The following is a 12,819-nucleotide window of genomic DNA, read 5'->3' as shown; positions in this document are numbered from 1 at the left end:
CTTCTATCTACATTGATCCACCAGTGGACAAGCTGACAAGCCAAATAGTACAAATACAAATCGGTATCAGCTAACCTGTCAACGAGATTTAGGTGCCTGTAGCAAAGCTCAGCTTAAGTGTGGTGGACTACCTTGCCAATAGAAGGATCTGAGAATACCATCTATGCCCCTAAAGAGGCTCCTAGGAGGCAAAACAGGGCAGGCATGGAATAAATATAATAATATAATTTAATTTGGTAAGAAATATAATTTTAAATATGTTGATATGCCCATACAATGAAAGAGGGAGCGCTGACCAAGCTCGTAGACCAGATTCAGTGTTGGATATCACAAGTTCAGTGTTCAGCTTAGGGTTGGCCTAAACCTCACGAAAGAGACCTGGACACCAAGATATTTAACCCCTTACCGCTCGGTTGCAGATACATGGAGAGGGCTCACGGGCTGAGCCCTCTCCATAACCGGTAAGTCCTTGCTGCATATTGCAGCATAGACTTACCAGTAACACCCGCGATCAGTGCAGCTTTGCCAGCAGCTTCATAAAGAAGGGTGCCGCCATCTTGGTGACGATTGTTGCTCCCTGTTACTTCATTGAGGAGCGGGGATTGGTCACCATGACAGCCTCGGGTCTTCCGAAGACCCAAGACTATATTGTTTTAATCCATTCATTACAATGTGCTATTTGCACATTTTAATGAATGAGATGGAAAATCCCCATGTACTGCCATACTGTAGTATGGCAAAATATGGTAGGATCGATCAGGCAACCTAGGATTAAAGTACCCTAGGGAGTCTGAAAAATAGTAAAAATAAAAAAATATAAAAAAATTATAATAAAAAAACATAAAAATACAAATCACCCCCTTTCCATAGAACTGATGTAAATATAAATAAACAGTAAAATCATAAACACATTAGGTATCGCCTCGTCTAAAAATGCCCGATCTATCAAAATATAATAACGCTTTTTCACTGCGTATAACACCGTGATGGAAAATAGCGCCCAAAATCGAAAATGGCCCTTTTTTGCCATTTTGAAAAATATAAAAAATTCTATAAAAAGTGATCAACTGGTCGTACAGTCTTATAAATCATAACATTGAAAATGTCATCAAAAGTCGCACAAAATGACACTACGCACAGCTCCGTACACTGAACTATGAAAAAGTTATTAGTACCAGAATATGGCAAAATCAAAAAAAAGAAAAAATTCGTACAGGGGGTTTTAATTTTTGTAATGAAATGTATGAAAACATTATATAATTATAAGACCTATAAAAATTTAGTATCCCTGTGATCAACCGACCCAAAGGATAAAGTAGACATGTCATTTGGGGCCCACAGTAAAAGCCGTAAAATCCAAGCCCACTAGAAAATTTTGCGGATGCATTAATGACTAGATAATTTTGTTTAATCTCATGGCAAAGATTTTTTAAAGCATTTCAATGTCAAAATTTAAGAGTGAGATGGGCCAATAGGACTGTGGTATCCTTCCCCGACTTCGGGGGGACTACAATCAGTGCCTCACGCATAGTCAGGAAGGAAGCCACACTCCAGGGCAGCCAGGGGGCCAGTAGTTCACTGCTATCCCTATACCAAGACCACCCCCCCAACCCATCAAGTCCCGGTGTCCTACCCGCAGGGAGAGTTTCTTATTCTTATAACATCACCTTGTACACTTATATCAGGCATTATTTTTTTCATGCCTGTAAAATTCAATAAAAACAGAATAAAAAGACATTAAAACTGAATTTTTTCCTATACAAGAATAGAATTTTATACCTGGATTTATTCTACTGAGAATGACATTATTCACATTGACTCTCATTGACTGTAGACATTTTCTACCACGTTTCTCAAGCTTTTACTGAGACAATGTTGCACTACTGCAGTGCAGTATTATTAGCATAGCATAATCTGATTTTCCTCCTCCACAGTGCAGCTTCTGGAAGTCACCAAACATTAATCCAGCTAAGGAGTACAATGTCCTGAACACTCCATTATATTGCAGCTTCCCATGTGCTCTAGACGACTTCTTATTAACAGAATATATATATATATATATATATATATATATATATATATATTATGTGTGTGTGTTAGCACAGAAGATATTCTTTAAACAATAGATGGCCTTCATCGCTACAATGAAAACAAAATTGAAGGTCAACCTTATTGGTACTGAACAATGAATAGGACACATGGTGGGATATGGATTGTTACTATGGGAACCTGTTGAAGCAGAGATCTTACAAACTGATGTATTTAGCCTTGCAGTAAGTGCATCATGGATTTTTGATTAGATTTTTGCCTTTTTTATTTTTTTACCAGTGCCTTACAAGCACTAGCTGACATGTCTCACCTACTTTATACACGTGTTATAGGAATCAGTTTAAGTTCTTCTATTGTGGATTAATTTAATGGTGTAGGAGCTGTCAGACTGGGCTGCCAAGGTCTGAGCCCCTAAGCATCACAAATCCCTTCTTGTATCATCCTCACACTATAAAATCTGTATATGACATAGTGACGAATAATTGATACGTTGGACACTTGAATCCGATTGAGGCATGGAATTAATAAATAGCACTTGTGAACTCTCAACTTATAAAGAGGAAACTTTTTAACAAACTATGAATCAACACTGTGATATTTCGCTATTATTAAATCTCATTTTAATGTCAGAAATAGCCCTTCCCAGTCGTAGGTATAGACAGATTCCAGGATTAGCCTTTCCACATGTAAACTTGCATAAATTCTATATTTCTATGGAAATTAAGTTGCAACTACATACAAGATCTTCATCTGCACTGGTGCCATAAAAATACATGAGTCCCTTTTATATTTCATACAAATTTGCTTTCCATTGTTTTGTTACTTTTGCATCATCTAAATTGATTCTCCTACCATTAAAGGTATTTTTCAGGAATTTATTATTGAGGGCTTACCAATAGTTACCAATTATGAGATGCGGAACCACAAATGTATTCAAGTAAAAAGGATATAACTATATGTAATGCAATTCCGAACTGATACAGAATGTATGGCACTAAATATGTAGGAAATATTAAGGCATTAAAGACTAAAAGCAAAGAACTAGAGGCAACACTTATTGCATTAATTATGTTTTTGGTATAATAACTACTTCTAGTTTACCAAATTATATAGTATGTCAGAACTGATGGTTTTCACAATGGGTATGTTTTCTGTCTTCCAGTGCTGCTTATGATGCTGTCCTTGATAGAAATGTGGCCATTAAGAAACTCAGTCGGCCATTTCAAAATCAAACACATGCAAAACGAGCCTACAGGGAGCTGGTCCTAATGAAATGTGTAAATCATAAAAATGTAAGTCTGGGATCTTCTGGTAATTCATGTTTCTAATCATATTTCCCTCTATTGTGACACTGGCAACATAATGGCGCATGAGAGTAAAAATGTCCTTCCTGTCCTTGACCCACCCTCTGTCTTGTTTGGATCTTTTAGAATATACTGGCTAAATTTTTGACTTTTCTCTGAAATAACTTATAACCTGTGACTTAGTGATAGGCATTGAATGATTTTCCCAATAATGAAAATCTCTGGGTGTTTGACTGCTTGTACCCCCAGTGGCAAGAGATCAGAAGTCTGCAAACCTACCTGCAAACAACAGACCAGATCTCTTAACGGACATCTACCACTAGGATTGATGTCGCACTAACATATTGGTGTGTGTCCCCTATGGCAGGATCCGCACTTCTTTAAGCTTTGTATGTCCTGGTTTTTACCAAAAAAAGCTTTTAAAATTATGCAAATGAGTCTGAGGGGCTCTGGGTTCCATGGGTATTAATGGATCCTAGAGCCCCTCAGGCTCTTTTTTTAAAAAAACAAGGTCATAGGAAATGTAATGAAGAGCATGTCATTCCAGAGGGGGCACATGCCAGTTTATAAATCTTGATACTGGTGGTAGATGTCTGTTATACTGGCAGCACCAGTTTTCTGTCTGACTTTACACATAAAAGAAGGTCTTTGGAGCTTGCACATGTATTTAAAGGGAATCTTTCATCAGAGATCCTTTTTTTAATTTCCAATGTTCCCTCAGACATTAATCATCATATCCCCAAAAGTTTTTATAAAATGTCTGCCATTTATTGTTAAAAAGATAAATTACCTGGTTCCCTACCAGCATGTTTCCTGTGTCCCTGGGGAATGGTTTGAGCTGGCACGGTTAGCACCATCTTCTCCATAGCACAGGGAGAGTGAAAACAGCCTTCTCTGCTATCTGTGCATGCCTCATAGTGAGTTGCCAGACGATGCAGCGCATGCACAGATTGCAGTAAAGATAGTCATCTCCACTCTATCCGCACTGTGCAGATAAAGTTGCTAACCATGCAAACTTGAGTAGTGCTTGCTGCGGTCAGCAACTACAAGAAGAAGGGCGGTGAGGAAGGGGGCAGGAATGAATGGTAGAAGGTTTTTTTTTAATGCAGTTTAACAAGCGTTTCAAAAAGGATGAGTGAACCTGGTGCTTGCTCAAACCATACCCTAGGGACACAGGAAACATGCTGGCAGGGAGGCAGGTAAAACTTTGATCTATTTTATCTTTTTAACAATTAATCTAAGAAATGTTATAAAAACTGTTGGGGGATATGATAATTATTGCTGTTCATAGTTCATTCAGAGTTCAGTCCAGTCCTATGCAACAATGCATTTTTTGTAGCACAAACCATCTTTCACAGGTGTCAGATTGTATGGTCTCAGCTACTTCCTTTAAACTTGTGCAGGAAAAACTGACTACATTAGGCTGATCCTAGTGCTGTCAGTTTTTTTTTTCACGTACCCATAGATTTCAATGGGCGTTTTTTTCCTCAGGCTCACATCAGAGTAGAACATTCTCTACTTGTGATACACCGAACTAAAAAACTGTTGTGTTTAAAGATCTAGTGAATAGCTATATGTCAGAGTTTAGTCCAATACGATGACGGATCATGGATGATGGATGCCATGTCTTTGGAAGCTTCTGCCAACTTACTGTGTTAATTAGAGAAGGTTGTTGAAATGTTAATTAGAGATTCGCCTGTGGATGTATCTTAAGACACATGTGAAACACACTGCTTCTTTGTAAAAAAGTATGGGAAAGTCTAAAGAAATCAGCCAAAATATTAGGGGGAGAATTGTGGTCTGGTTCATTTTCAGAATATCTGAAGGCACCTTGTCCATGTAAATGATTTATTTATGTACAAACAAGTTGGGACTGTCCAGTCATCATACTGCTCAGGAAGGAGACAGATCCTGTGTTCCAGAGATGAAAGTGCTTTGGTCCAAAATGTCCATATTAACATGAGCAAAAGGCCACCCTGTTAGGAAGAAGCCATTACTCCAAAAGAAACATAAAAAGCCAGATCAATTTTTGTAAATGCACACAAGAACAAGGACCTTAATTTTTGGAGACATATCCTGAGGTCTAGAAACCAAAATTGAACTGTTTGGCCATAGTAACCATAGTTACATGTGGAGGAAAAAGGGAAGAATTTTCAAGTTTACAAGAACACCATCCCAACTGTGAAGCATGGGGATGGCAGCATCATGTTGTGGGGTTGTTTTGTTGTAGGAGAGAGAGGTGCACTTTACAAAATAAATGCCATCATGAGGAAAGAACATTATGTGGCAATGAAGCAACATCTCAAGACATCAGCCAGGAAGTTAAAGGTTGGGTGCAAATGGGTCTTCAAAGTGGACAATGACCCAAAGTATACTGCCAAACTGGTTACAGATTAGCTTAAAGGGGGTTTCTCACGAAAGAAAATTATTATATCTCAATCCCCTAGTGATGTTAACACAATAAAGATCATTTTAACCCCTTACTTTACAATTTTACTCAGTGTTATTGATGTTTTAGCTCCTATCACTTCCTAGGCTGCTCAGTGCCAAATTCCAGGGTGTCGGCGGCGACTCGCTTATCAGTCACATTATCGTCCATCTAGTTCTGTGGGGTGACAGTGTGGTTACACTTTCATCTGGCTTCTGACATTGTACTAACACACTGACCCATGGAAAGAGAGAGATAAGACATATCAGAGGTGAGATGCATGAGATTACACAGAGGTTGACAGACCTTTACACTGTTACCCAGTGAGCTCTGCTATGTATGTGTTCTCACAGATATGTGCCTGCCTCTCCCTTCCCAGGCACCACTTATCTCTTTAAAGTTTGGAGTTTCTCTCCGCTCATGATGTCCTGGCAGGAAGTGTTCAGTGAGTGTCTCTAGGCTCCCTGCAGGGGGCGGGGCTACAGCCTCAGTGCAGAAAGAGACAGAAATCTCAGCTGCACGATCTCATACAGAAATCCAGGATAATGGCCACCCGACCCTAAGTCATAAGTTACGGGGTCGTGTTTAGAGGCAAATGAAATTGTGTACAGCAGGACTGATAGAGACTTAATGGTTGTAATTATATCTGTGAAATTCTGTATTTTTGTTAATAACTGAGAATAAGAGAATGTGTTATTTTGTGATCCTGAGTACATGTAAGAAACCTGTCTTATATTGGAATACCCCTTTAAGGATAACAGTCAGTGTTTTGGAGAAGCCGTCTCAATCCTATTAACATTTTTTTGGGAAAAGGTGAAAAGGCACGTGCGAGCAAGGTGGCCTACAAACATGGCTCAATTATTCCAGTTCTGTCAGAAGGAGTGGGCCCAAATTCCTACGAACTATTGTAAGAAGCTTTTGGAAGGATATCTAAAACCCGTGACCCGCTCTTTCTTACCTCCTCGTTCCTGATTCCCGTCCGGCGCACCAGCTTCAGCACCGCTGATTGGTGCTAGCCCTTTTCAGGAAATAGATAAAAGCCGGTGCCTTGTGCCTGTGATTGGATTCCTTGTTGTGACCCCGAACATGTTCTCGTTTACGCTCCTCCGCTGCCAGACATGACCTTCTGCTCCGTCTCTGACCATGAACCTTTACCGCCTGTCTTGACCTCCCGCTTAAAACGGGAAAGGTTTATTCTGATTTCATATCATAGAGAGAAAACATTAAAAAACAATCAAAATTCAAACAGAAACAGTACAGCGGTCTCTCTACAACTCCAGTGTCTCAAATAACACCACAAACCAAAATTATTGCAAGAAAAATGTTAAGCTACTACTTCCATGCAGTTTCAGAAATTCAGACCTTCCATTTGAGGTAAACTATCTCCTGCACTATTGTGTACCGAAAATAGATATTAAAGGAGCATTACACCTGTCTCATTCTTTCTCTCCATATCCACACACAGATGTACACACATATGCATCTTCCACTAAATGTCCTTTGGTTTCTGTAGATACTATATAAAGAGATGTGGATCCATAGTGCAGATAAATAAAATCAAATTCAGATTTTAAAATTATTTATTATCCTCACAAATTTTAAAATATAAATTTCGGTTTCACAGAAGACCATTTTCCTGAAGGAAACGCTAATCCTTTGGGATAGAATAATACATGGGTACTGTTTATGTATTTATTAACATTACATCCTGGAAGATGCAAGGAGTTCATATGTGCTCCTTTCTGGTACCTCTAATATTAGGTATGCTGAACCTCTTTATTTTTTGCCAAGTATTTCTGCACTACATAACAATATATGGTTAGAAGAGTGGTTCAGTATCCAGTGTACTATTTGTGATTTTCAACCATTGTTCGGTCCCCTTACTGGTTTTGTGTTTACTATTTTCCGCACTGTCACTGCATAGAATCCCAATTCTCCCAAACTGCCAGATGCATATGCAATAGCAACTTTTCCCTGGAGTATCTGGCGAAAGTCTCTCAGAAGGTCTCTACTGACAAAGTCCATCTTCTGGGTACAGCCCTTGATGTGGGGGAAAAGTGCAATGAAAGAAGCAAAGGGTCTCCTCTATTTGGAGATGGACAGAGTCCTTTGAAGAAATCTCTGCTGTGGCAGAGGAAGGGTGCTATCATAGCACATGCCAGTAATCAGTTCAAGGTATGTCTCTTGACTGAGATAAATAAGGGTAAGAGTCTCAGGAAAGTCTCTGGCTCTTTGGGGAAAGTGGAAAAATATACACAATATGTACAAAGGACATAGTACCTGGAGAGGGCTACAGCCCTTCAGGGATTAGTCAGTATCGCTGGGTTCAGCAAAGACAGGATCCAGCTCCTGCAGGGAATCCTGTGCATCCTCAGCGGGAATAGGTGCCGGCTGGGGACACCCGGTGGCAGCAGTGGGTACTGCAGGTGCAGCAACATCCTCCGGACCTTCAGGGGGAGGAGCGCTGTCGCCCGGGGTGTCGGCTGTTCCAGCCGGGGGCTCAACTGAGCCAGGGACCACAGAGGGGTCCATGAAGAAATAGACAGAGCCCAGCGGCCGCGCCGCGGCTCCTTCCAGCTCCGGTTCTTCCGGGGCCGGGTCATCACCCCATTGGTAACCAGCCAGGGGAGATGTGGGCCTAGATGGAACCTCCGGACAAGGTTCGCTAGCCGGGATGTCTTCTCCCACAGAAGAGCCGTGGGACCTGGCAATGCTCCCGGCAGGGGAAACGGTGGGGGTGGCGCCCTGTATCATGCCCGGCCCATGGATGGCAATGGGACCCGTACTCACAATTACTGTGGATGGGGCATTCACGTGGGTGACCGCCCGGGGACTTGCAGCCGAGGAAGAAGAGGTGTTCGGAGACTCCGGCCACTCGTCGTCCTCATACCAGTCATCCTGCGGGAAGTAACGGTCCTCATCGGAGTCGGGGATCCGGATCACACCAGCCGCCCAAGGTCCTCGGGGTCCCTCTTGTAGGGAGAACTCAATGCACTCGCCTGGCTTCAGGTTGTGCAGGCTCTCCGGCAGATCAGGTCTCTTGACGGACCGGCGGGGTATAAATACTTCCCGTCCGGTGTAGTCCTGGGTGGCGAAGCCATAGCCCTTCCGCTTGTCGAAGAACCGGACCATGCCGGTGGTGCGATTCTTCTCGACCCACGCTCCAGCTGTAGATCGGCCGGCCATATACCGCTGGGCCTCCTTCTCTCGGCGTCGCTGGTCCGAGACAGCGTCTCGGAGTCGCCGGCGGGCGGCCTCACCTCGGCCTTGAGGCTGCGGAGGTTTCGGTGCTGGGGCTCGTGGCTCCGGTTCAGGTTCGGATCTCCTTGGACGACAGGTCGGTGCTGGAACAGGAGCAGGAACCACCGGAGGGTCAGGAGCCATTACAGCGGGGCTAGCAGGCCGCGCAGCAGGAGTAGTAGGCCTCGGAGCAGGTGGAGCGGCCACACTAGGCCCAGGCGTTGGCTCAGCAGGAGTCGGGGCCTCCCCACGTGGCGCCTCCACGTGGACCCGCGGTACCGGGATGGTAGCCGGGATAGGGACGAGGAACCGCCCGGGTGGGATTTGGTACTGCGTCACCGTTTGGTAGCATGTCCTGGTGACGAAGGCCCGAGTCAATCCTCGGTGCAGCCGATGTCCAGCGGAGGGTCTTCGGACAGGCTGCGCAGAGACCACCACCATAGTCTCTAGGACCTCGTAAAACTCCGGACGCTCCACAGGAGGGAAAGGCGGAAGACCCCACATGGCGTTGTCCTCGCTGTCCAAAGTCCACTCCAGTTCTGGCGCTTCTCTGAGGCAGGGCAGGAAGTCCGCCTCGAGCCAGTGGGAGGAGTCCAGGTCCTTCCCGCCAAGAGCTGTGGCGGGCTCTAATTTTTCCTGCGCCACAGGAGGCGGGGTTCGCGCCCTTCGCGCGTGGGTGGAGCTTGATGCGTCATCTGGGTTTCCCGCCAGTGGAGGTTTTGGCGGGCTGGAATTATTTGCTGCGCCACAGTTTCTGAGGTAAAAATCTTCAGGCGCGGCAGCGCCGGATGTAGCAGAGCTGGTACAGTTCTTGCCAGGATTAACCTCTGGAGTGCGGGAGCGGCGCTCGACAGCACGTGGCAGCAGTATAACACAGTTCATTCCAGAAACACACCAGTCCTTGGGCCTAAACCCGGATGGCAGCAGGGTTAGGCAGCACAGTCTTTTTAATAAAGGAAAGTCTTTAATGCCGTAATAAGGCACAGAAGTCTATATCCTGTTCGTGACGCCACTTGCAACATCCCCCACCGGGGCCTAGCCTTAAAGGGGAGGCCTGGAGACAGCCGGGGCCCGCTGTACCGGAGTGGCTGGCGGTTGCGGCCTAAGCACGCTATTGTCACGGTGCTTGGTACGGGGGAACCGGAGGGCTGTCCTACAGCCTGGCAGGTCTCCAGCAGGGTGGTGTTGGCAAGAAAAGATGAGGGAGAGGCTGCTATAGCGGATCTCCCTGGGGCAACCCCTTAGTGTCCCGAGTGTGAGTCTCTGGGTGATGGACAGGGTGCCGGTGATGATGGTAGTTGTAGTAGCAGGGACCAGACGGAGACAGAAGTTGAAGAAAACAACTTACAGTTCGTTTATTGCAACCGGCAGGAACTGCAGAAAACGTGTCTTTAACAGGTGGAGTACTGGAGAGGTATTTGGAGGGAGCCACAGGATGTATTTCACCAGCCTGGATGTAAGAGCAGGCTGGGAGGCAGCTGTGTCCTTAGAGGAGGCTTCAGCTCGGTCCTGGATCTCTTCAGGTATCACCCTTGAAGGTAGGAATGATACCCCTTTTCCTCACTACACTACCTCTAGTCTTAGCTTCCACTTCAGGCAGGGGCTAGGCTCTTCCTGCACTGGTCTGGTATGCTAGAGTCTCTGAGCTGCTGCTCAGCTAACTACTCTCTGCTTACGTCCTGCAGACCCAGAGGGCCTGACTAGGGCCGGTCTATTCTCCCTTCTGGGAGAGACTGCTCTCTTCTCTCTCTTGGGAGAGACTTCTCTAGAACATTCCAGGCTAGGGGGTTTTATTACCTCCCTTTGGTCAGGTGGTGGCTGCTCCTCCAATTACCTCTCAGTGCACAGAGACAGGATGCAACACATATCATTGGATAATAGAAATTACATCACATATTAACATCTGCCTTGCCAGGCAGGATTAACCACTGCAATTTCCCCTTTGATCCTATAAGGACCATGTAGTGCAATGTGGTGTTACCTACAGGTGGGACGTATTCGCAAGCACTACCTCGCCATTGCATCGGCGAGGGTGTTGCACATAGAGACAAGGATTTCTCATACATTCCTTCCTGAGAGGATTTATCAGCTTCACGGCTGGTTGCTACAGAGACCAAGTCATTGAAAGTGCATCAACTACTTCTCTGAGTCAGTCTACTTCATGATGAGCAGCACTCCAGAAGAATATGTACAGTCGGTGCAGCGCCCAAACAATCCACTGTCAGTTATATAGGACTTTTGTCTTCATCCTTTACTTTCCTTAGAAAAATAAGGAACAAGTGGTACAAGGATCACTATATATATTCACCATTGAGTCTACTACATTGTTCTTTTTATCCAATATTGCTATTCATCTATCTATGTGAAAAAGTAAAGCTACATCCACATCGTATTTTCTTCATATGTTTGAGCACATCTCTAGACATTTACTGGCAGATGGAAACATCCATTTTTAAAGCTATTTTAAAAGCTACTGTATGTCTTTCCATCATGCTCCCTCCTGTTGAGCAACCTATACACTCAGAAGACGCCATAGAACCTGATGCAAAGTAGTTCATCCATTCTCTTCCTCCTGAAGCATATGCTCGAGGAGGTCCCCAGTGATGTAACTGTCCATATAAGAATAGATGCAGGTATTTGTCGATTTGTAGGAGTTACAGTGGTAACAATGGCTATTTTATATCTTTTTCTAGAAGCCTTTAAAGGGGTTGTGCAGTATTGCACGTTTTTTTGTACAGGTCCCACAAACTGTAAACATAGGATATAACTTCCACTTCCGTGTGCTTCCATCACAACTGGCTTCTTCAGCCTCAGTTTGTATACAGAGGCTGGGTGGTCACATCCAGTAGCTATCAGTTGCTTATTGGTTATGTATCATATGTAATACCTAGTAGTGTATTATTGCGCAGAATATTACTGGACACATTTTTAAAAATGAATATGTAAAAAATTTTGTATAGTTTTACAGATCTAGCCCTCAAAACTTTCTTATTAACATCTGCATTGGCGTATTGCTTGTTTGTGCATTGCAATCCAGAGCGCATCTTGTGCTAGTAGCGTGTTGATATGGATTTATTTAATTGTAAAGGTAAGGAGGTCCGTAAAGACCCCTGCCAAGAAAGAATTGATCTGCTGAATGCTGAAAGCAGAGCCAGACATTGCTGCAAGGAAAATTATAGAGAAGCAAGAAATCCAAGCTCTGGTCTATACTAAATAAATAGATGGCCAAGAATGTAATGCAGGGAGTGTTATCTACCTGGAAAAATGTTCTGATAAAATTGTTTTCTTTGTGATAAAATGTAGAATGCGTAGCGTCCCCCTACTAAAAAACCTGTACACTTATTTATCCCTAAGAATAAGACATATAAAAGACCACATAAGAACAACAGAAAAGAACATGAATTGTACCAGGTCTTAGCTGCCACAGGCTGCAGATACAATGTAACCCTTTTCATATCCATCAGCAGAGAAAATATACAAATTGATATGACATTTCTTGAGAAGCATGACTTTCCTGAGAAATCTTGTGGCCTGAATTTAGAGAACTCTTCATGTTTATTAATTTTCAAATAATTTTTTTTGCTGTACCATTGACATTGCGATAAGGTCCTGTGCATCCCATGCACAGTTTCACCAAGGGAACGTGGTACTGTTATTCAAGGCTGAATGGGAGGTGCTGGATGATGAAACAGTGCTAAAAAGGGTGCACTGGACCTTTAGGCCACACCCATGGTGCACCAGCTGCTCATTTGCATACAGGCCATGGATTTTCTTAATATATACACTCACCGGCCACTT

The 12,819-nt window shown here is 43.7% G+C and overlaps 1 protein-coding gene across 5 annotated transcripts in view; it reads left to right on the top strand.

Moving 5' to 3' along the window:
* Positions 1-12,819, top strand: part of MAPK10 (mitogen-activated protein kinase 10) — a 144,090-nt gene that overhangs the window by 80,426 nt on the left and 50,845 nt on the right. For all 5 annotated transcript variants that reach the window (XM_072116133.1, XM_072116124.1, XM_072116151.1 and 2 more), the window contains exon 4: positions 3,212-3,341. In XM_072116133.1, the coding sequence (XP_071972234.1) occupies positions 3,212-3,341 (130 nt within the window). The remainder of the gene's footprint in view (positions 1-3,211; positions 3,342-12,819) is intronic.

This window comes from Engystomops pustulosus, chromosome 1, assembly GCF_040894005.1.
Source record: "Engystomops pustulosus chromosome 1, aEngPut4.maternal, whole genome shotgun sequence".
Taxonomy (NCBI): domain Eukaryota; kingdom Metazoa; phylum Chordata; class Amphibia; order Anura; family Leptodactylidae; genus Engystomops; species Engystomops pustulosus.
The sequence above is the reverse complement of the archived record's forward strand: the minus strand, read 5'-3'. Positions and strand labels throughout refer to the sequence as shown.